Raw genomic sequence first — 25,494 nt, 5'->3', positions numbered from 1 at the left:
GCACAAGCTACTAGGAAAGAAGGCTGGAAAGCACTAATTCCTAAAGAAGGACACACTGTTGAGCCCAGCTGACGAGCCCAAAAAGCCAAGGTTAAGCACACTGCCAACAGTTTCATAACATCAGCACATGCTCTGGGAAAGGGCTAGAACAGCCAGCAGCACTAAAACAACCACTGCTGACAGCTAGAAGGATCCACAACACAGGAACATCATGTCACAAGGTGCCAGGATACTGCTCAAGAGAGGATAGTCACTATAACAAAGACTGGTGGCCTAGGAAAGCATCCCTGCTCAACTGCTCCTGCTTTCAAGTGCCAACAGCTGTGAGGCAGTAGGAGGGATGCTCCAGCTGCAGCTGGCCCACCTTCAGCCACAGAGAAGCCTGGTAATAGAGGTCATCGCCCTTCAATTGCAAAGCAGAGGGAAGCAGGACAAGGAGTGCACCAGACCTCATTACCCAGGAAGGACCCAGGTGTTCTCCATTTCCATAAATGACCATGTGACTTCAGCAGAAAGCATCGTTAACAAGAGCTAGGGTATTAAAAGACCTTCTCAGGCCTGACTTCCTTCTTCTTCTGAGCATCTCTATGAGGATTTCTGGGCCAAGAAGCCTACAGCGAACAGTTCTCCTCATCATGCTTGCAGCCCTAGCATCAGTCATGCTGTAGTAGTTCCCTTCCTACAAAGGACAAGCCGAGTATATTAGCCAGGAGTCTCAACACCTGCATAAGCGCTCAGAAAGGTAAGAGAATGAGCATTTGTGAGGAACCGGTACCTTATCCCCCCTTCCTGTCCTAGCCAACTTGCTGCACACCTCCCTGCAGGCACTGCTCCCTTCCTTGGACAGCCAGCAGTGTTTCTCTTACTATAAAGACTTTTACGCAGTATTATAGTATCAGGCTTACCTTGAAGGAGAAGCCTCACTTCTGAGTGCTGCACTGGAAGAAGCATGGACCTGCCTCTGCTTTTGTAGGTCCTTGAAGACTATTGCTAGCCAAGACTTAACTCTCTCAGTCTACCTGCAGGGACCCAGAGAAAAGGCAGTAGCCCTGGGCTCTCACTTTAAATATTCCCGTGCCCACAGTGCTTTGGGAGGAGATGGTGAGCTCATGATGAGGCACAAGTGGGGACAGCTGAGCAGGAGCCAGGCCCTCTCCTGGCTGGCCTGGCCTTGCAATGCAGCAAGGCAATGCACACATTGATGTAGAGTGAATCTATGCATGGGGGAGCCAACTCTGCTACTGCTGCATAAACCATACTCAATACATAACCAGCCAAGTGCCTAAACTACTTCAGTTGACCCTTAAGATCAATATGATGTATCTATATCTAAAAAGATATGTATAGCTATTATATAGATGTATTTTATATATATTATACATATATGAAAACTACCATCTATGTTATGCAGTTATATAAAGCATTATATATAGTATTAAATGTATATGTTAAGACAGCATTTGCATCTAGAGAATATATATTCTAAAGCACATACATTTTCTTGTATTATATATATATAATTTGTATACACATGTAACATATGCATATATATGTAATGCTATATATGCACAGTTCTATATACATATGCACATATATACATATGAACATATAATATTACTGTGTGTTTCCAGCTGATTCTGTTTACAAGGTGGAAAGGCCAAAGGTTTTGTGTTCCCATTGCTGTCGTGGCACTGGGGGAATGAGGCTGCTCCCTCGGGGTGTTGCTCCCTCCAGGCTGCCCCACAGAGCTGTGGGGCTCCCTCTCGCCTGGCTGCCACACACAACATGGCTGCTGAGCTGCATGTGGCGGGCGGAGCTGCTGTTAATGGACACCGGGGCTGCAGGCTGGGTGCAGCATGAGGCACAGCTGAGCATGGTGCTCCGTACAGTGCGTGCTGGTGTCTCCTTGCCACCACGCTGGAGCCTGCAGTCTGCAGAGTACAAGGCTGGCCATGGCAGGGACAGGAGGTGGGAGCAGACACCTTGCCAGGCCTAGGAATTGGCCAATGTACTGTAGGGCTCCCTGGGTGCCACCCAGACCCAAATGGCTGGGCGGAGCACGGGTGAAGTGTCTGATGTGCTCCTGCACTAAGTGATAAGCCCAGCATGCGACCATGTTGTTGGAAGAGCAGCACTTACAGGGCAAATAGGCAGAGATAAATGAATTTTGCACAGAAAGTGATTGCTCAGCAATCACCTTTCTGTTTACAGTGGCATGGGGCCACCACCAAGAAGAGTACATGCCATTGTAGCATTGGGAAATGTCGTGAATAGCAGGTATACTTGATGGCCCGTGGAATGTGAGAAAAAAAACCTTTTTTTTTTTTTTTTTTTTTTAAAGTACAGATTTAGGAGCTTATATTTCACAATGAGAGCTGGGATGTGTATGAGTGGGTGAGATTTGCTTAAAAGTGACAGAGAGAGTGTGCCGTTCTGAGGTCAAGCCATGGTGTAATAATATACCTTGCATAAGGAAAATGTTTGTTAGAGAACTAGATAGATAAATACAAACATTGTAAAAACATAAATATGTATTTAAATACATGTATATTTACAAAAAAAAACATAGTGTAAATAGATAACTGAAGCTTACAGTCAAACTGCACTGAAAGTAGCAGATATAGCTTAGTAGAGGCTTATGTTTTTCTGTGTAAAGTGTTTAGGCTTACTGTTCAGTTGCTGATTATAAATTATATCAAATTAATTTTGTTTGGGCTCAAAGTGTTTCATATAAAAGAACAGTTAGAACATACACGGTTGAATTAACTATTAGAGCAATACTAAGGCAGAGGCCAGGAGGGACAATGACAACCTGATAAAGATAATGCTAGAACAGACTGAAAAGTAGGGGAGCACTGCTGATTACATACTGCCTTTGGGTGCTAATTCACATGAAACAGTCAAAAATGAAACTGTGTACCCTGTGACATTTATGCTGAACTGCATTGGGGCATGTGTATTGTCATAATGATGATGTGTTAGATGAGGCAAGTAAAGTTGGACTTAAGAGTTTCCTAAGCAGAAAGGAAAGAGAGATGAAGGACAGGACTTAACATACACTTTGATTCTGTAAGTATTCCAGCTTTTATCCATCCTGAAGGAATTCCGTTTTACTATTACTACTACAAAATATTAATATTGACAGAAGTTCTCCAAGCAGCAAAGGCATTGATTCCAAAGCATTGGACCAACCAAGTCCAGTTGCTCTTAAAGAACCCATTCTAAAGGGCCAGTAGTGGACAACCCAGGAAGCGTCAACAGTTCTAAGAGATTCAATATTATGCCAATGCATCCAAGACTGTCACAATTTTGCACTTGTACAAGGGCAGGGAGGAGAGCACTTCACAGTGGCAACAAAGCTGGTGAATTAGCAGGAGCACAGCCCTCACGAGGAGCGGTTGAGAGTGCTGGGGTTATTTAGTGCAGAGGAGACTGGTAGTGAGGTGGGGGGGCAGGGGGAGGTCAATCTCATCTCCAGAATAACTACAGGTAAAACAAGAGGAAATGGCCTCAAGTTGCGACAGGTTCAGGTTAGACATCAGCAAGAATTTCTACATGGAAGGAGCAGTGAAGCAGTGGAACAGGCTGCCCAGGGAAGTGGTGAAGTCACCATCCCTGGCAGTGTTCAAGAAACATCATGAGGCACTTTGGGACTTGGTTTAGTAGGTATGGTATTGAAGGGTTTATGGTTGGACTTGATGGTCTTAAAGGTCTTTTCCAGTTGTAATCATTCTGTGATTTTGTGACTCTTACAGGAATGTAATAGCTGAGAAAAGGAAAGCAACTTCAGACATAAGGAGAGGCAGTTCTAGCTTCAAATAAAGAACGCAAAAAGTTGATGAGAGCATAGGACCTGTAAATTTGTGAGCAGTTTGAAATTAAAGTGCATGAGCCTATCTCCAGGCTCCCAAGGCTCTCAAAGACTGACTAATGGTAATGGGGATCCTCTCTCTGTGCTTGGTTTCCAAAACCTGTATACGGATTCAGGGAAGTTGTGTGTTAGAGGACAGCCGGTGCCTTGCAGACTGCTCAGCTGCCCTTTACCCTGATTTCTCTTTTTAGTGATGCATGCTTATAGGGAGACTTATTAAAATATAGGTGCAACTAACAGGTTACTTAAACTGTAAAAAGTTTTCTCGTGTTAGAAGTGCTGACTAGTAGGGATGGAGCTGATCCTGCAGCCTGAGACTTTGGAGCTGGTGAAATCCTTGACTCTGCTTTCCCCCTGTAATGTTCCCAGAACCAATCCTCCGACAGTATAGAAGTATTTTCTCACTGACCGAAGGTGTAACAATTTGACCAATGGTATAATAGAATTCTCAAACTGAGTGAATAGCAGAACCTGGGAACAGACATTCTCCACTGCAGCTGCAGATTACTCTTCACAATTGCAAAATTGGATTCTCACAGGAAGGACTGTTGTCTCTTTATGCCATCGATGCCTACATTACAACTTCTGAGTATTAGATTTCTAAACAAACATCTTAACGCAGATACATAATGACTGAGAGTGAATACAGTCTGTGCAATCCAATAATTTATTAAACTTTCATCTTGTAAAGCCAGTTACAAATTAAAAAAGACAGCAGAAGGAATTCTGTAATAGAAATGAGAAAAATTACAACAAACAGTAATGGGAGTTACATTCCCAAGTGGGTTCAAGCTGCCTGCAGCAACCCAAGAGCCAGAACACAGAAATAGTGCAGAGTAAAGGGCAGGGACAGTCAAGGCTATTCTTATACATAAAAGATCTAGTCAGTGTATGGACCGATACGAAGTGATACTTTGCACACTACCTCTGCGTTCCTGTTCATTCTCACTTGTGACCTGGTCATCTTTTTATTTCAAGAGACAAAAATGGGATGTTCGTAAGAAGGATCATTATTTAAGGCAAAACTCCAATTGAAACCATGATACAAATAGTGGCTATCCTCTTAAACTGGATTGTGTGATGCTGTTTGCACATGCTGCAGCATAGTGGAAGTGAGAGAAAAGCACAGATTATGCATGCTGCCTTTTTTTTTTCTCTGTATTGTCAACTCTAAAACCAGTGATATAGTTATTAGTGAACGACACAATCTGAAGACAAATTTGAATTGAACCTACAGCATATTGACTCTTACCTTTTAGCTCTTGCAAACGTGCAGGCTTATATTATGGCTCCTCAGATTCATTAAGAAACGGAAGATGACTTATCTTTTAACCAAGGCGGGGGGAGAAAAAAAAGCTTCTTCCTCTTGTAAGAGACTATAAAACCCTCCAAAAAAAAAAAAAAGAAACAGTTGTTTTTGCAGTGCAATATTGTTCTAAAACTTGCTGCTGATTAGGGACCTTGAGGAGACTGGAAGGACTTTGGAGACTCAGTGATGGGAGCAATTCCATTTTGAGTTTGGTGGAGGATGATGGTGCTGGTGTCTCCAATCTGTTGTAGTACATAGGAAGTGGAATAATTGCCTATAAAAGTTTATCTAGGCATCTATTCACTCAGTAGGAACCACTTAATTTAGAATGTTCAGGGATCCCAGGCATCCTGAAATCCTATATAAAGAAAAAAAGGAACTTAACACAGGCAGCTCACTGTAAAAAACCTCTAAAGTTTGGAGTTCGTGCACAACAGCTCTGCTTGAAATGCAACTAAATCAATCACACTTTTTAGCTGTAATAGGGAAAAGGCAGTCATCAATTTTTATGCTGCTTGGCAGGTACCTGGCACAGCATCTAATGATATCAGTGGTGCTAGTCCTGAAGATTTTCTTACATGTTGAATATTTAGTACTTTTATGTAAAGTGCCACTTTTTACAGTCAAGTACCTGGAAGGTAAAGAACCACCAAATATGTTTGTGTCTGCTTTTTAATTGTCTCATGTAGGATCTACCTGTTGGTTTGACTATTTGGCTTCGCTCATACAGAGGAGCTTTCTTTTAAGACCATATGAGATCATTACTTATCTGAAGAGAAACCCCCACAGTGAATTATATTTCAAAGTTGCTTGCAAAATAAATAAAAACAAATATTCTTTTAGCATACCATACTGCAATCCCATGACCCTAAATGTTTGTATGTTGGAAATTCATAAGGAAGCTTAAGTCTGACACCTCTAGTGCAGAAATGATTGTGGTGAATTTTTCTGCCAATATGACAAATTGTGAAAGCAGCACGAGAAGATGCTCTTCTGAGAAGTCAGAAGATGCTTCTGACTTTGCTTCTTTAAGGTACATTGTTCATCAAGCAAGCAAGGGAAAACAAGTTTTAGGCAGTTAATATTTAACAACAGTTGTTACTGCTTAATGTCTTTGGGCAGAGGTGCAAATCCTAATGGTACTGTAGATACCACTTCAGTTTTTAAATACAGTAGTCAGTCAAGTGGAGTTTTTTAAAAAAACATCTTTGCTACACTTGTGCTGGCAAGTTGCAAATTTCAGTTGTGAAACAACTGCCCCTCTTTCACAGCAGTTCTTCCATATCACCTAGTCCAGACGCTAGCGTGACTGTCCAGACTGGTGGCTGACTTGACGCTGCAGCGTTTCTTCACTATCATGTTGATGTAGGCTTTCATGATCTTTATTATCTCACCCACCTGCACAGAGAACACAACAACAGGGTAAGCAAACTAAAAAACTATTTTGCACTGAGGTGCACCAGGGAATTCATAGAAAAAGACTCATCACTTGCAAAGTCATAGCACAGCAAATTTTGAACATTAACACTAAATGTGAACATGACAGTAAAGGAGGCAAGAAAGAACTGGGCCATTACAGTACAGCCATGCACAAACTGAACAGGGCTTGTTAAGATCTAAAGATGAAAGCATATTTTAAGAAATAGGAACATTTAGGAAAAAGCTATTGACATTTCAATAGCTATTTCCATGAAAATATCAACTCAGAGATTAATAGAGATCAGAATGTCTTAGAAGAGGATCAAAGAGAAAGACAAAAAATGCCATCATTACTGTAAAACAAAACAAAATCTAGTCCCCTCCTTTACCCCATCTCAGTCAGGAAGACAGAGAATGAAAACAAGGGCGGTAACAGCTTTGTTGTGGCTTCTGTACACAGAACACCCCATTCATATGCTGGAAGGGAATGAAAAACAGCCCACTCATGAGCACTCAGTTTTCTAATTCCACCTTAATAACATGCTTAATGTACTAATTAAAACTGTGGTCTTTTTGAAATTCCAAATGTCCATGAAGACCACTCAACCTCTACTTTCTAATCTGCATTTTTCCTATTTATTCCTTGTCTTGTACTCAAGAACAGGTATCATGGTGCTTTAGGTTTATTTTTCCTTTCATCTTGTTCTTTGTCTGCTTAGTGTGTAAGCAAGCTCTCACATATAAATTTATGTACTGTTTTCCACTTAGAGCATTACTGAAGTATTAGTAAAACCTCACATACAACACACACCTGGGATGTTTCAAAGAACATTTCTCTCTCATCCACTGTAATTTTGAAGGTGTTAGGTTGTGGTGCTCCGAAGAAAACAATATGCTCATATTGGAAAGTTTCTAGAGGTTTAGGATCTCCTCGTTTGTAAATGGACACATTTTCTGTGCTTACTCCAAGCCAAAGATCATTTGGAAATCCACCTTCCTTGCACTGCAAAGAGAGACATGAAGTTTTGCATTAATGCAGTGTAGAATCAAACCATCTTTGATACATAAGGAAAAGACTTAATTTCTGGTTCCCTGTAGGACATTTCAGCTCTCCAACAGAAACAAGAGATGGCATCTTGTAGACACTCTTGCTGCAAAGATTTAGAAAACACATGCCTTTGACTCTTACATTGAGAATTCTCATTTCATCTCTCTGCTGGGAGAAATAAATACTAGGTGAATAGTAAATAACTGCAATATCTAGCACTTCTCATCAGATGTAAAAGCTCATGTTGTTTTGCTTTGAATGTCTGCAGCATTTGTTTTATTGCTGCAGAATAGGGCTACAGTTTTTGCCAGTAAGGACAATAAAGGACAATAAAATTTTACTTTCCCTTTCATCAGCCACCACACTACTAAGCCTGTTAAGTTCTCTCAGTTTTATTGCTTTTCTATGGAGAGAGGGAATTTGCTGTGTCCTTCCATTCACCAGGACACACAGGTTGCTTGCTCAGTGCTGTCTGTTCCACACCTCAGTGGGGATGTACTACTGCATGCTTCACTCTCAGCTTACAAATGCAAAATGCAGCCTGTTCCTGAAATTCCCTTATGCTGTACACGTAGCTGCCTGGTCTTCTTGGCAGCAGCTATGTGCACTTATACACCTCTCACCTCAACATCAAAGAGGGTTGATCCATAGCCTGGCCACTCCTTTACAATGGACATGTATTTCACCATGGCCTGATGCTGAGAGAGTCCGTGCAGCTTGGTCCATTTCTGTGCTATGCTCGCCCGAGCAGCTGAAAGCTCTTCCTTCACCCACATCTCCATCATCTGCTCCTCTTCTACTTTCTGCTTCTTTACAGAGCCTGTCTTGAAGCTCCGTTTTAATGTCCCTTCAAGGAAGCTGGTCCGTCTCCTCTCCAGTGTGTGGCTGCCACTGCTCTTTGTGGAGTGTAGTATTTTGGATTTTAGTCTGTTAACTGGGTAGACACCATCAAGGGTCCAGCTTATTTTAGAATAATCTCCATGAAGGTACTGCAGTCGTAGGGCTGCTAGGCGCTGCAGAGTGTCCTCTGGGGCAGGAAAATGGCCATCTATGAGGCTTTCGTGGGCCTACAGGCAAAGAAAAAGTTCCCAGACCCATTAGAAATAATAATAAACACACTTCCCACCTGGACCTCCTCCATACACAAATTCTTGCTATCTGCTGTAGTACAAAGTTCCCAACAGGGGACATAACTTGCTGGATCAGAGCAGACATCATAATAAAGAAAACAAAAGGAATTGGAATGAACTAGAATATGAAAATTTTGCAACTGTCGGATGAGCAGACCAGGGGCATTTCCTCTTAAAAGCCCTGGGCTGGAAAGAGTTTTCTGAGGAGCCCTCATCCTTAAGGTCTTGTAAAATCTTGCTAGATCATGGCAGATAGGTGAGAGGAGAATTGAGGCAATTTCCTTGTACCAGCTACAGCTCCTATGTGGAGATTATACTCAATACCACATAGTGCTAGATGCAATACGTAAGGCTTTTAAGCCTCTTCAGTACCAGAGCCTCCCACGTCTACCTCTTTGACCTAGTATTTCCCCTCAATCTTCTTGCTTTCCTTCACTTTTTTTTTTTCCCCCTCTGTAAAATTCATTCCTTTAAACTACATCCATCACACATTAAAAAAGTAAATAAAAGGTTAAACCAACAATCCAAGACAATATCTTCTATTCAAACAAGCATTCTCACTTCTAAGGTAAATATTTCTGTATACTCACTCCTGTGTGCTTCATGTCACCTTGGAAACCAAATATTCTTCTATGACCAGCTTACCTGCTCAAACATGAAAGCAAACTCCACTCCATCTTTGGGAACATTCTCAACATCCAAGAAACAATAAAGTTTAAAATACAGCTGCCACTGTCCTTCTTCCTCTTCATCCTCAGACCCAGCAAGTCTGTAAAACAGGAAAGAGAATGAGAGCTGAAAAAATACGAGTCATAGTACTAAGACACCTGCAGTGCAACTGCACAATATAAAGGTATCCCTGGATTTCTGAAAAGAACACTGAGCTGCCTGATTTGCGAGGAAAATTTCAGTTCAACAGACTTCTTTGATAACTTCTCTTTTTTGCCCTGAGTCACATAAAATTTTGGTTCAGAAGGATAAAAAGTTCTTGCAAGATAAACTTTATCATAAAACTTAATCATATGTTTAGATCAAGGGTTCCAGATAAATACATGGGTTAGGAGGGGCAGGACACAACATACTCTCCACTTTCCAGATGTTGTTTCCATGTAATCTTATGACTGAAAAGTGTCGGTCTTTCAGTCTTGCCAGCACTTGGAACAACCTTATTTTTGTCTTCAGTACAGATATAAAATAGACAGTGGCATTGTCAGCTTCCTGCATAAAAAATTGCTGTGTTTGTATGCTAGCCACAAAATCACAGTGCACAGTAAGAAATTTGAGCTGTGTTTATATTCCCACTGTGATCATTTCTCTGTCTTCTGATAGAGATGTTTTGATGTAAATTGACAGATCATTATCAAGGCAGTTGATACAAAGACATTTTCCCAGAGGGCATTGGGCTGAATTCCCTGAATCATTTATCCAAGTAGATTAATTTTCATATGCAGCAAACAACAAGATGAAGCCAGTGTCTTCAAAGTAAGAGGCATTCAATCTTACATCCCTGAGACAGTCCTTAGGAAGGGCATACATTCATATGCAGTGCAAGTGCAGCCACTGTTTGCAACTCGCAATGTCTAGACACATCGAAGTAATTTCTGATGTTGACAAGTATATCATTCAAAAATTCTGAAAGCAGCAACCTTATCACTGCCTTAACACTTTTATGATCTTCCACTAACATGGTCAAGGAGCTTTACAGATAGTATTTGTCTGTGTTGCCCATATTAATCCATTACATCCATCACAGTGATGCAAGTTATTATGCAAGAAAACAGCTCAGTTTGATGGTGCCCAATTTTATCAACTGTCTGAGCTGCACATACTTTTTGGTACTTCTGAATGCATAGTCATTACCAAATAATTCCTTTGTCCTACCATTCCTGCCATGGCAAACATGCCAGGAGGCAGTATTCTCCTTTCACAGAGAAGCACTGATCAAGACAGCTAAGTGACTGAATTGGCCCTGTGTTACTTCTTTATACACAGATACTAATTTTGTACCGAGCAGCCTAATAAGGAACATATCTGTCATTGAAATAAATGTGTTTTATTATTATTATTAATATGTTTTACAAGTACAAGTTTTTTTTACCTGCCAAGAGCTATCAAAGAAAAGACCTGATATTTTTTGGAAGCCACCAGTGTTATACACTTACAGGGAAAAAGCAAGAATTATGGCTACTACAAAAATAAATTAAGACTACTCTAAAAGTGCTTAGGGTTAAGGACTTCGAGCTCTTCAGTCAAACAAAGCATTCAGCTGTTACTCACTAATCTGAAGACAAGATAATTGATTGTGTAAGTTGTCCTTGTCTGTTCCAGTATTATGTAAAACAAATTATTGATCTGAAGAGGCATAAGCTAAATCTTTTTTGCTCTGCTGTGGCAGAGTAGGAGCATTAATGTATTAATTTCTGACTCTTAGCTGTGTAGCATAGTGAGAAAGAGCACTTGAGCCTTACTAAAGGGAAGGTCTCACCATAGCAAACTCTTGATTCACTTCAGCTGCTTTGGAAAATACTACTTGATGGTACACCCACATAACCCGGCTACATCCAGCAAGGAATTAGAGGAAGGGTTCTATGAATTTTTTTTTTTTTTTTTTTTTTACCTCTCAAACTTGGCCAGGATATCAGCCACAATAACCCGACTCTCAACGGCACGATCCACTTGCTGATTATGTTCAAAGAGAGCAAACATATTACGGCTGTCCTCCATTGCTAAACCTCGGATCAGCTTTTCAACAACCTGCAAAATCAGAGGGATATCACAGAGTGCATATATATATGAGACACACATTCACAAGTGAGCATATTGGTCCCAAAAGAAAAGAGAAGAAACAAATATTTTGTGTTTGTGAGCTAATGAAATCAGTGCCTGTGCAAATGGAAGAATGTTGCCACCAGCAACCAGAAACAGAATGGGGAGACATTTTTGAGAGCAGGATAAGGTGATAGAAGCCAGTTTAGCTTGACTTAAAACACAGGAGCAACCATTCCATATCAAACCACAGGTCTAAGCACAATTCACCTTTGACAATGATTAAATTTGATGCCGAGTAAAGAATATATATAGACACCTGACTTCCAATAATCTACAGTTTAGGATTCGAAGGCAGATACGGTTTACCTGTTGTCAGAAACTCTATATGATTTTTTTTTTCCATTAACTTGTCCAGATTATTCTTGAACCCCTGTAAACCTGTAGGATATACTACTTATTCTAGGTGTCCTTACACAGAGGTGAACTTACATCTGATTACAGCTACTAATGCATTACCTCCCCAGCACTTGTGTGAGAATTGATGGTGATTTTGCAGGAGCCACCGCCATGGCAGTACACTGTGGTGGTCATTTCTTCACGGGTGAGGAGAGCCTGTATTTCCTCCTGGGAGGGCACAAATTCCCTGGTCTTTGTTCTTTTCAGGGAATCACTGATGAATTGTGCATATCTGTCTATCTCTGAGCCTGGAAAGAGGTCTCTTACCCTAATTGTAAAGAAAAGCAAAAAAGTCAATATACAGCGCACTAGAAGCTAGGCAGATTACCATTTAACTTGGACTACTGTAGGTGTTCGGGAAATACAGTGATGTCAAGTGCACACACAGAAAAACTGAGCCTACTTGGTTCCTAAAAATAAGCCATAGAGCATTGCTTTTACAAGTCACTACAAGGCATGTTGGTGGCATTTCTCAATAGTGCATGGAATAAGGAGATCAAACTTTAAGGAGTTTAAGAACAGCAGAAGACAGTGGCATTGACTATCCCGATTTACAGAATTGAGATGAAAAAGGAAGTTTTTTTTATCATGTTTATTCATGATTTTTTAAAACTGGCTGGGGCTTGAGACACTTTTACAGTGTTTTTCAGAATCATGAGGGTAGGAAGTTGTTCCTTTACATGCTCTCTTCCCTCCAAGGCCAGGAATTTTAAATATGATATGACAGGCATTCCCAGGGATAGAAGCATAAAATGGCAACATACAGTATTACTCATCATCTCTTACAATGAGGCCCAGGATGTCTGAAAAGTCCAGCTTTTCAGAATAATGGCATGAATTTCACCTCATTCTCTCCTAGTTTGGAAGCAATCAATAGACTTTATTGGCCTTTCTCACCTGTTACCCATGAGACAAGGCTCACACCCAATGCAAGCTGTCTTAGAACGCTGCATTAGATGCTTAACATGAATTGAGTTAAATAAGAATATAACATCAGGCAAAGTGCTTAATTAAGCAAAGAAATTAAAACATGATAAATTGGATTTACAGTATATCTAATACTCTGCAGTACACATGCTTCACCTGTGATAGCTAAAAGGTAGCACATACTTGGATCAGTGTGAAATGCAATCCTCACCTTCCTTGCAGACTGGGAATGGTCATAGGGGACTTTGGTAACCAGTAGGTAGGCTCTAAATCCCCTTCAAAAAGATCCCATGGCATTCAGCTCGGGTAACCTTACTTTCTATAGCCTTTTCACACAACAGATGGGTAGCAAGGGGGGAGGGGGCGAATACAAGAGAACAGCAGGTAGCCAGAATTGTGCAGGAAGGTGGGTGGCTGCAACACCTAAAGAAGATGCCCTTGCCCAGAAGGAGAGCAAGACGAATAACTGCAGCAGATAATAGTGGTTAAGTACAGAGAAAGGAAAACAAGCCACAAATAAAAAGGACTTTTACCTTCTAAGGTGGAACTTGAGATAGCGAAGGATCCCTCTACTGGGCAGAAACGTGCAGCTCATACATGACATCAGCTGCCAGTGGTGCAGGTTCCCAGTACTGTTGGGATGTGGCATGTGATTAGTTTGCTTGATGAGCTGACAATACACTTCATCGCGAAGGGGCTTCAAATCATGGCAGGTCTGCAGGATGCCTTGGATAATGGGTATGGGGTCAGACACTGTCTCAATCTCCTGAAGGGAGTTAAAGATCTTCACTGCTTCATCCTGTAAGCTGCTGTAACCCTTCTCCTGTTGCACTGGGGAATGATCACAAACAGAGAGGATGAGAGGTGAGCATTTCCTCCATTTCCTATTGACCCGGCAACAAGATTAGCAAGTGTACTAGGTTCTGTGACAGAGTAACATCAACTTGAGGATCTGCTTATCTCTTCTCCTGAGCTGAAATTTCTACTCAGAATTCATGAACACGTGCCTTTTAAACGTGAAAATGCACTTTTAGTAAGTATTTAGTTGTTTGTCACTACCGAAAAGCAGTTTAAAAGCACTAAACATACAGGTCCCAAGTTCTAATCTATTCTTAGGCATTCTAGAGTCATTCTTCATCTCTTGTGAATAGTTAAATAACAGACAAAGCTTAACATAGAATCATTATAGTTGGAAAAGACCTTTAAGATCTTCAAGTTCAACCGTAAGCCCATTAACTTACTACACAGAACACACAAAATTGCCTGAGCTTTCAGGCATCATTCCTTTATATTTACTCATTTATGAACATGTCAAACAGCATCAGCGGTACCATAAATCTCTGATGAACTCTACTGATGATGGCCCTTTGCTAGGTAACGCCTTTAATTCCTATTTTTCATTTATACAAAGATGTTAATAACTGATTAGAGAGTCCTTATTACCTTGTGGAAAGTTAATTTATTCAAAAGCCTTTAATGCTATCTAAAAGACTTGCTGGAAATCTATGTGAACTATAATAGAAGGATCATCTTCACCTGTAAGCCTTAGCAATTCCTTGAAAGAGCTCTAAAGCATTTTTGAGGTATGACTTCCCTTTGCAAAGTGCTTATCAACTCTTCACATAACACTCTTCTTCTTCTGTACAGATCCTACATATTTTGGAAGTCAGACTTATTGATGCATAATTCTGCAGATCCTTTCTGAGCCTCTTTTGTGAGATTTTTTTTTTAATTGCTGTTTCTCTGGTATCAGGACAATTTTAAGTACGAGAGTGTTTGCTGTGGTTAATATTCAGCTATTGCCCTCCTAATTTTCCTTTGCCTGGATGACTAGTTTGTTATTACTCATTCTATTGACTTGCTCCATAATCTCTCTTACTGACATTTCAGTTAGTAGAGATTCTCTGATGCATCCATCCAATGTTTCCTAAAAGAACTTCACCTTCACCTTCAAGGTCTCTCTGTGTTGAATACGTATAAAAATTATGTCCGTCTTCTGCTGTGATTTTCTTTTTCCTCGGTACTCCTATCAAACATTCGGTTTCTCTATTTCTGCTATATTTGAATAAAGGATTTTTTTACAGTCTGGTTTTATAGCAGCTTCTGTAGGAACACAGCCCCACTGCCAGCTTCATGATGGAATCCTGTTGTATGATTTGTGCTGGAACCACTTACGAGTTAGTTGCTGCTTAAGAGCAACAGGCTGCACATCCCCCAGGTGGAGGACAAATTCAGCAGTGCCCTTTGTTCAGATAAAGGACAAAAGCTTTTGGGACAAGTTGTCTTCCCCACCTGCTCCAAAATTCAGTTTTCCTAAGAGACAAAGCTGGAGACACAGAACAAGTGCTGGGAAGTAAAAAAAAAAAAAAAAAAAAAAAAAAAAAAAGCAGCTCTCCCTCTCTCTGATCCCTATGGCATGCACTGTGCCAGATGGACTCCACTTGCACAGACCATCTTTGCAATACTCAGGCTCTGTACTGTTGCTCCAAAAGAGAAGAAAGGTTTAGTGAACTCTCATGCAGGTAGAATACTTACAATTGACGCTAACATCTCCGTAGGGTAGTGGGAGCAAGGGGGAATGCAGAGGGTGCTGGGTGTATCTCAGGATTGGGTTTCTCCTGTATGTCTGTTCTACTACTTCAAAGTTCATGCTATTTTCCTGGGGAAGAAAAGCAAAAAAATTACTGTTAGATGGGGATAATCTTCACAAGATGCCCTTAATGCCCTTATACATTTAGGTATATGCTAAAGCATAATTCACAAATTAAAATTAGTCTGTACAATTAAAATTAGTCTGAAAATTAAATGCAAGAATAGCTGTACTGTATTACACCAAAAAAAAAAAAGCCCAGAATCTTGACTAGAACTATGGCCTACGTCTGATGCCTAATACAGTCATATAACAGAGGAGTATAGCACTATTCCTCCTTTGTGTACCCTTCAAACTTCCAACAGTTAATGCATCATGGACTTCCTGACAACAGATCCATCACGTTTAGTATCATGTAACGAGCCTCATCTCCCTGAATCTGTCTGGCTGTACTACATGTGATTAGAGAGAGGACGACTAGAAAAGAAATGGTATTAAAAATGTGGGCCTGACACTACTGTATACATTGGCAGGATATTTTTCTCTATTTTGTCCTATATTCCTTTCCTAATAACTCCTAATGTTCTCCTTTTTCTTTTCCTTGAACCCTAAACCAATGTTCTCCAAGATTCTCTTCTGGAATGGTTACTATTCAGTCCTATCAGACTATGGGTTCAGAGCCCATCACAGCGTGTGTTTTACCTCATTCACATTACTCTGCATAGATCAGCCCTGAAATTCATCTACCATTTTACCTGAGTTGGACACATAAAAAATTCCTTGAAGCTCCTCACAACCAGCTTTAGTTTTGGCTATTTTAAGCAATTTACTTTTGTTCACTTATGGACATGTTGAATTGCACCGCTACCAGCACATAAGCACTTGAAAATCAAACCAGTGACCCTTCTCCAACATGAAAACAAACCATTCATGTGAATCCCTGAATCTTAATGTTTAACTAATTTTTCACCCATGAAAGGACCTTCTTCCTGTCCAGTAACAGCTTAACTTCTTGAGTGTCTTTGCTAAAGACATATCAAAGTGTTTTGAAATTCAAGTAAACTGTACGACCAGGACCATCATCATACACATGACTCTAGCTCTGCCAAAGAACACTGGGAGATAAATGGAGAATGACTTGTTGGTATTTTCCCAAGCCCCTGAGCATTCACTTTTTAAAGCTTAGTGTCATGCTTGCTACTTTCTATTTCTTTTTTGGGGTATTAGGACCAACTTAAGCAGCAGGTTACAGTCAATAAGTCAGTAATTTCACATCTGAGTTCCTTTAGAGCGGTAGGGTTAATGCCATCTGATCCTGGTGATTTGGTCCACAGTCTCTCTGACTGGTATCTCAATTAGCAAGTTTTTCAAATGTTTCCCCTTTAGAGACAGGCTCTGGTGCTTCAAATTCCCTGAATGTCTCTGTAGTCATCACTGATGCAGAGAATTACTCAGCTTTTCAGACAACCTTTCATTAGTAGTCTTTACTCATTTAGCAAATTGCTCCTGAAATATGCTTTGGCCTGCCCTCTATTATGATTCTAATATTTAATTATATTTTACTTTTTTGAAAAGAAAAGCCCTCTCCAAATGAATCATTTGGCACAATTTTTGCTTTTTTGGAGTTTATATTTTTGTCACCCTTTACTATTTAACCACACTGAGTTAGGGTGTGAAGAGGACATTAGAGTACAGAGAAGCCTCACGGCTCGTAGGAATGGAAATCTTATATATAAGGAGGATGACTGGAAAGAGGAAAGGGTAAAGCCGGGATTTGCACATGCCTGATGGTCTAAACCTGCATGTAGCTGGTAACTCCACAGCATTTGTGGCCCAGACTTCTGAAGGTCAGTTTACATGCTGAAGAGCAAGCTTTGCTTATTCAGTTGCACAATCATTTAGGTTTCTTCTCCATTCTTTCCTCTAAGACAGAAACCCTGTTTCTTGCCACGTTCTCCATAATGACCGAATCAGACCAGTGGTGATCTGGCTGCTCCCAACTGACTGGGGGGTTAGCTGGATGCCACCTACCCTGATGTCCCGAATGAGCTGCTGGGTAGGCGTTTCTATAGGAACTTTGCTGTCAATGACACCTTGAATGGCAGAGGCCCAGCGCATAGCTTCATTCAGCAGCTTTGTGTACAGCCTGTACGAATGCTTTCGCCCATGGACAATGATGTTCCAATAGCCTGTGAAGACACAAGGAAGCAGGAAAGTGAAACCTTCTTCTGCTTTATCTTCTGTTCTGACTGTGACAAGTAGCAGAGGAAACCCATTGCTGCTTTGACAGTAACATATAGTGTGGGCTGGTTAAAAGGGACTGCTTTTGCTGCTAATGTTCCCCCGTTCCCAAAACGGATTTATCAGCAAGAAGGTCCAAATCTAGGTTTTGGCACAAACATAGCTTCCCAAGACCAAGTGTGTCACAGGATGACATGAATGCTTCTCTGCCGAACAGGCAGTTCACTTTCACAGTCCTGATTTTGGCCACACAATGCTATTAATCATTCAAAAACTGAGAGCAGTTTTTGCAAACAGCAGACAATCCACTTAGATTGTCAAATGCATTCTCATAACTTTTAAAAATCATGTATTTGACAAACTGAGGTAACAGACCAGAGCAATGACAATTTGCTATGTGCAGCTCAAGATCTCTATTGAGGAGACAAATGTGAAAGAATTAAAGTGGGCAGAGGACATATCTTGTCTTTACTATACAAAATGCACCACAGTATCCTGTTCCAGTTTGCTTCCAAACCCCTTTAAAAATACCTCAGGTGACCGCAGTCCTCAAATTTCCATATTTCTAGTTTTGTTCTAATCTTTAGCTTCTTTGTCAGAAAGACTCCAAGTCTTCACCTGCGGCCCCCTAACCCCATTTCCACCCCAAACTTATAAACAAGCAATAATAATAAGTTTTTATATTTGAGCTTCATGACTCAGACCCTTTTCCGTATTTGGCAAGCAGAGATATTATCCAGTGAAAAAATACTGTCTCTGTCAGGTGTGAGGGACTTGCACAACATTCTCTATCCCTTTGTATGTCTCATGTTTCATGTGGGGAGAGATCTTTGCAGCCAGACACAGAGCAGGGAAGTAACGTTAAGCTGACTCTCAGCATGACACACCATTACGCTCGTACACCCTTGCCTCTTCGGGCAGCTGCTGCAGGCTGCTGCTGACAGTCTGCTCAGTACTTCTCAGCGCTTTTCCCTCTTACCCGTGTCTTTGAAGACCCTCTCATCAGGCTGCACTACTGAGCACAGGCTATTGAGCACAAGCGTGCCGAGCTTGGCAGCGGTGCGCTCCGATGACTTGTAGTAATCGAGGGCAGTGTTTGTCAGCACAAACCAGCGTTTCTTCATCTTCAGGGAGGACATCTTGTTGCTGCTCTGGACCTCCTTATGAAGCCAGCCTAGCAGAGGAATACAGACATGTCAATGGTTGGCTTTCACTACAAGAACAATTCTGCCCTTTCCCTGACATTATCCCAGCTTTGGGAAGGGAACTCCAGCTCCTGGCAAAAGGCACGTCCTGGGACCTACCTATTCAAAAGGATGAATCTTTGCTTTCTCTTTTCTTGGCTAGATCAAATCCTCTGGGCATCAAAAGCTCTATTTCTGGTTAGCAATTTCCAGCTAAAAAAACTATTTGTATTTGCAGCTATGAAATTGTCAATTATTTCAAAATTTAGACTGTTACAATGTGTTTCAAGCAAAATGTTATATAGTTCTCCATCAGTCATCCTATGTAAACTCAACTGTTTCATATAAATAGCTGCCAGTCAACTGGGTCTTACAATATCTTTGAAGAAAACATGATAGTACACTTCTCCCATAGAGCCACCCTTGTTGATACTGAATTATACTTTGCTCCACCTGATGCTGCCCTGCATTCACTGTTCCATTTATGCAAGATCAGCATTATTCAGGTTGCCTTAACCAAGGCTTACTGTTTTTAGAAACACAGTAATTTTCAACTCTGTGAGATACTCCTATTTTTCTAGTATTTATTAAAATTCTGACATAAATGATCTAAAGAACTTATCAGGCAACTGAAACAGAATTTCTAGATTTGAGTTCACTCGTTGTGCCAATTTAAAAGCATTTCACATTTCTACTCGGTACTAACTCTGTGGAACAGAATGAAAAATGCCCACAGCGAAATGTCCAGATTCAGAAGATTGGTTCTGCTACAATTTCTTAAAGTGTGCGACCTGGACTAGCCCTTGGTGGCAGATGCACAAGGATGATTTCCACAGATCATTTTAGAACCCAAGATTTTAGAACCCAAGGTTGATTCCCAGCTATGAAATCTCTGCTTTAATTTTAATATATAAGTCTCCACAATAGAGTCACAGGAATAGCACAACTGCTATACCTGTGGGGAGGTAGGGAGAGGCAAGAGAGGGAATGATCAATAATTTAATGCTAAGCCATTACAAGGTCTCAGCTGAGCCATCAGTCTTGTTGGATTTTTAAAAGAAAACGCAATACAATAAAAGAAGAATTGTAGGAAGGTTCCCCTTTCCTACAGTAGTGCTGATAGTCTCTATTGTAAAAACAATGTCCATCCACAAGACAAAAAGTTGCAAGAATATGGGACTGGGCCCAGAAGCTACATACAGAAAGAGGCAGACCGTCCTGAACATATGATTTTGTGTCCACATTACTGTCACACCGAGTTCTTACGGTGCAGTACAGAGCATAGGTTCACTTTGCAAAGGAGAATTTGGACCTTTTTTTTTTTTTTTTTTTTTTTTCTCTCCTTTTACTAATGAACAGTATGAGATAAAAGGATCTACTGCTTTGCAATTAAGAATTTACAACTTAAGGTGTCCGAACTGCTGTCTGATATGAATCATTCAGTCTCCTTGCAACGTTGCAGACCAGGATGGAAACTCATGTTACTTATTGGTCAGTCCTCTCTTTCTTCCCTTTTCTTTCTATCCTCCTGCCTTTTCCTTGCTCATACCTTCCCTTCTTTCCCTCACAGATACTTCCTGAAAGACGTAAGGCAATTTGCTGTGCAATTGCTTTCCACATATAATGCCAGCAGTGTCTTTGTACATTAAAGAACACATGATGAGCTGAAAGTACTGAGGAAATTTAAGAGACTGTTGGAGACAAATAGGAGAATATTTTGTAATATGTGTGATTACTAGTCATTCCTCAATTGCTCCATCTCCAGCTGAGCTCTGACTAGACATAATTTAAATCTTTCGCTCAGCTTTAGAGAATTATCCTCATTGTGTTTACCACATGTTAGCTTGTTTTGCTGAGGGAAGTAGCTACCTAACAAAGATCTCCCTCCTTCCTTCTCTGCACGACAGGTGTCAGAGAGAACAGAGCTTTCTGAAAACAAAGATGCAGTGTCCTGTTATAGCCAATATAAGGCCAGCTGCCTGCAAAGGACAGCCATGCTCCCGCCTATTCTATGCTGACATTTGCTGGATAACATGTTGAAATAAGCTCGAGAACTAGAAAACTAAATATATAAAGAAGTGCTTTGTTTTTTTTTCCAATTTTAGCTTCCTGAACCCACCTGACATGGAGCCAGACAGGAGCTTGTGCCAGAGCAAGAAAAGAGAGGGCCAGCAGCTGGCAGGAAGGTGGGGGTGCAGAGAATGATTAGTTTGGGGAAGCAGCTAAATCTAAATCAGATTAGCTATAATCAGACCTTATCCTCAGATCATAAACAAAACATGAATTTCATAAAATTTAATTGCATACATTTCTTTTACCTCTGACGAGGAATTCCTGTCCATCAACCTTAGATTCGCCTTTTGGTTTCTGCAGCAGGGAGATCCAGTGGTGCATCTCCTCAGGGGTGTCACTGTTGCAGTGAATCACTCGATTTGCTGTGATGATCACAAAAGAATTTGGTCTGCCAGAAAACATGAGGATTAAAACTGGTCATAACCATATAAATATCTCAAGTCACAGCAGATGCAAAGCCAGAACCACGTCCTCTACTTTTCCAAGCAAGTTCCAAGCAAAGAAAAAAAGATTTTCTGAATACTGACTGTGGAGGGGTGAAGAAGAAATACTGCCTGTGCCCAGTGTTTTACTGGGACACATATTAACTATAAGAAGCCCAACCTGAGAAGGGGCTAAAACTTTCTGCTTTAAAGAATTCTTTGCTGGCTACCAAGATATGTATTTTCTAAACTAGTATCCAAAAAGTCCCTGCAACCTGAGAGAGAAAAGCAAATGATAGAAGTAAATACCTTAATAGCTAACATTTTAATTCAGTAGTGCAGTGAGAAGCTTTGCCCTTGTTGAACCTGTTAACATAATATGATGTGAAATGTCCCATAATCTTTTCTCCTAAACTAACTGATTTGTGAATTAGAGATCTGTATTGTGTTGTGTTGCGTTGCAAAGATACCAAGAAGAGTACAGACTTCTGAATTCAGTTATTATTCTCCCAGTGTTGTTTTCCTCCATCCCACCCCCAAATTTACAAGATTATCTTAAAACTACCATTGAAAAACTAGAATTGCTGCTTTTGCTGGACATTTCTGTTTAGTGGTAAGAATAGATAAGACTGTAATTTATTGACTTTCAGATTGCTGCGTTCTCAATTGTTAAGATGGAAAGGAGTATCTAACCTTTAACTCAACATACCTGTAAACTTCATGCCTGTGAAGTAACATAGCTTCCAATAAACCAAAGACTATTGCTGACTTTATATTGTCAGTTTAAACAAATGCAAAACATTCAATGAAATCTGGACCTCCACACAAGAGTAAGTCATAGTGCTTCTGATCTTGGAGATGGTCAAGTTACTAAAACACAATCCGTACCTACCTATCAGGATTGTCCGAGGCACAGACAGAGTCAATGAGCCCAACATCCAGAGTTCCCTACACAGTGAAAAAGAAACAGATTATAGCAATTGCTTGTATCAAAATACAGACATTTTCCTTCTTGAATAGGTACTGAAAATGCTCTTCTGAATTCCAACAGTTTGAGTAGAAATGAAGGGATGAAAAAAGCAGTAGGGAGAATGAGAGAATCATCATGAAAGACTTCCTAAACAGCAGGAAAGGTGTGCAGAGCCTCCATGGAGCCGGAGGAAAAGAGCTACAGCTTTCCACAGAGCATTGAGGAGATCTGAGATAACCCCTGACTCCACATCTCAGCACTAGTAAAATACATAAAATACACTGTTCTTGTCACTGAATCTCTTCTGTCTAGAATAACTGACTCAGACTAGTCCCATAATCCTTTAGTCACCTGAGGTGGCCCTCCCAAAACCGAACCGAAGAGCCATGGGGTGATCAAACTCAATCACCTCAGTCATCCACTATGTTCCTTACTGCCTATCCTCTTTTCCATAAGCTTTGCTATTTCTTTTTACTAATCATCTAACTTCTGCACACAGCTCATGAACCACAGCACTGCATGTGCAGGGAAGATGTGCATAAAACAGTTAAACACAGATGGCCACAAGCATGCCCACAGACTGGTTGCACAGTAACTCACCACAGCATTCTTTGGATTGGCCTGTTCGTCTTGCATTTCCCTCAGCTGCTGTGCTGTAGCACTGTGTACTCGGCTCAGGACATTAAACCAACCACTGGCAATCAAGACAGACTAAAAGTTAAGATCTGGGTAGTAAAAGTAGTTCTAGATGATCAAGGAACCCTGAAAGCTGCCAGGTAGTAAAAAAAAATGCCTTCATTCACAACTTCCTCACAATTATACTACAAAATATCTCTTGGGTATATCATACCAGACTAATGTCTTCCTTCCTCTCAGTTTATCCATGAAAATTTTGTGCATGTCCTCTAACACACTGATATTTGTTCCCACGAAATTCAGCTTTCTATTTGCTATTTAAGAAACCATAAGCAGTCAGCGGTCCTGCTGAGGAGCACATGTCAGGAGACTGTCTAGAGCATACAGTGGTTTTAGAGACAGCATCAGCTGGGATCCCTCCTGCACTAAAGTCCTAGAGATTCTTAGGCGCCTTTTAACTAGTCTGTCTCTGATCTGCTCATAAACTTGAAAGTTTTATGGATCTCAATTAATCACGAGTTAATCTAGAGGGACGCAAATGAAGGTATTTGTCTGTGAAAGAGTCTCCCATTACAGACGTATCTGGAGGCCAAATCTCTTCTGCAAAACAAGTAGATTCTTATCTTTATCTTCCAGTTAATCAGCTTCCAGTGAGATCAACAAACATCTAGACTTTGTGGAGGATTCACAGATCAGCTGCTCTACACCATCTGCTAATCTGCCCTTTGCTAGTGCAAATGTTGGTGCTTCTTCTCCCTCAGAACTGAGTAGCATGGCATTGACAGAGGTCACATTTTTCCTAGTGATTCGGTAATAGTTTAGGGCATGGCTATTCCAGTTGTGGAAGTTCTGGGTTAAGAATTTACTGTCTCTTCAGCTACTGCTCCTTGAATTTCCCCATTTCTTATTCATGTGGCTGGTCTTCACCCATTTCTGTTAATTTGTGCCCAAAGTATTTTCCCCTTTCTGTTCCCATTCCCCAAGAAGTAACAATTGAATTAAATTGAATAAATAATTGAATTAAAGTAGACCAGTTACACTTGCTGGACTTGGAGAACAGTTACCTCTGGTAAGAGTGGGAGAGGCATAAGCAGCTAGGGACTATAACCTACTAACTGTCCAGAACAGGTTATCCAACCTGCCCTTAAATAACTGATTCTCACTGCATGGGCAGGACACCAAGAAGGAAGGACATGAGTCATCTGTTTGCTTTGAACTGGGAAGATTTTATCAGATGACACTACAGACTCTGATAAGCTGCAGCCTTTTCTCTGTCTCCTGGATAAAACCCAGCTGCTCTTGCAATCATTTACAGACAACATGAATAGATGTTTTGTTTGATTCAAGATTCCATTTAATAAATAAATCAACTATTAGATGTTCCAGTTTACATTAAGGCTTTGCCAGTCTCCTGAGGTAACCCTTGAATACAGTGTGCTCACAGCCACATGCAGAAGACCACAGTCCTGTGACTGATAATCTGAACCATCCCCTCAGTAGCTGCAACAGGGAGTCCCCAAAGAAGGTGTCGTACCTCCTAAGCAGCACAAAATGACCCCGAGGAATGAATTCTCTTTTCTCTCTAGCAGAACAGAAGTGATTATGATATTTCCCAGGCAGACACAAAGCTCTCCCACAAGCATCTGGGTCAGACTCGTACTCAAGTCAAACAAAACTCCCTTAATATACCTGGCATCTTCAGGTGATTCTGCCACAATATGATAAACTCTATCTTCTGTCACAACGTCCAAGGCATTCTCTTTCTCGTGAATATCCACGATCTCCCTGAAACACAGCAAATCACACAAGTCAGATACAGAAAGACTTCTGCAGGCATTAATTTCACCTGGCCACCTTTTTTCACATTGTACAACACAGAAAAGAAATTAATGTATCAGGTGGCTTATAACTTCAAGAAAAATGCAAACATTCTTATAATACACACAGACTTTTGCAATCTCCTGAAAAAGATTTGTACAGCTAAGCTATTACAAATGCAAAACTTGAAGAGTTAAATGGGTTTTCCTCAAGCTTCAGCAGATTGAATGGAAGAAGAGAAGGCATGGTCATGAGTTTATACAGCTATTTACAAAGTGCAATGAGCCACCCTTTTTGGCCCTTTATATGGTCACGTAATGCTCCTGTGTGACTTGTCTCTCCTTCAACAGGAGCTGAGGAATTGGCTATAGTAGCAGTAAGAGCATTCAAGGCTGAGGAAAAGGCATAGTGCACACTGCCAAGATCAAAGGCCACTGTGAGCTTCATATGTCCTCTGTGAGCTGCCTGGAGAAGCCAAGAAAGGGATAGAAAGAGGGAAAAAGAAGATTCATCAGGCAGGTACTGAATTAGACCCTCCTGGTCTGACTCCATCCATGGCTTCGAAAGAGCCTTTGCTGGATTATCACATGCAAGACTGGTTAAAGAATGAGTTCCAGAGTTAAATTAGAAA

The 25,494-nt window shown here is 40.7% G+C and overlaps 1 protein-coding gene across 1 annotated transcript in view; it reads right to left on the bottom strand.

Annotated features, from left to right (window-relative positions):
• Window positions 1–6,231: 6,231 nt before the first annotated feature.
• Window positions 6,232–25,494, bottom strand: part of LOC148592565 (unconventional myosin-X-like) — a gene marked incomplete at its 5' end in the record, with an annotated part of 45,521 nt that continues 26,258 nt past the window's right edge. Inside the window, 14 exon segments of the mRNA XM_088534403.1 lie at window positions 6,232–6,578; window positions 7,411–7,602; window positions 8,271–8,714; window positions 9,423–9,546; window positions 11,395–11,531; window positions 12,063–12,270; window positions 13,463–13,760; window positions 15,465–15,588; window positions 17,551–17,708; window positions 18,740–18,934; window positions 21,263–21,405; window positions 22,332–22,387; window positions 23,010–23,103; window positions 24,735–24,830. Of these exon segments, the coding sequence (XP_088390529.1) occupies window positions 6,465–6,578; window positions 7,411–7,602; window positions 8,271–8,714; window positions 9,423–9,546; window positions 11,395–11,531; window positions 12,063–12,270; window positions 13,463–13,760; window positions 15,465–15,588; window positions 17,551–17,708; window positions 18,740–18,934; window positions 21,263–21,405; window positions 22,332–22,387; window positions 23,010–23,103; window positions 24,735–24,830 (2,383 nt within the window).

This window comes from Tinamus guttatus, unplaced genomic scaffold, assembly GCF_059628265.1.
Source record: "Tinamus guttatus ecotype Peru unplaced genomic scaffold, ASM5962826v1 Tinamus_guttatus_pri_ptg000553l, whole genome shotgun sequence".
In the NCBI taxonomy this organism is placed as follows: Eukaryota; Metazoa; Chordata; class Aves; order Tinamiformes; family Tinamidae; genus Tinamus; species Tinamus guttatus.
The sequence above is the reverse complement of the archived record's forward strand: the minus strand, read 5'-3'. Positions and strand labels throughout refer to the sequence as shown.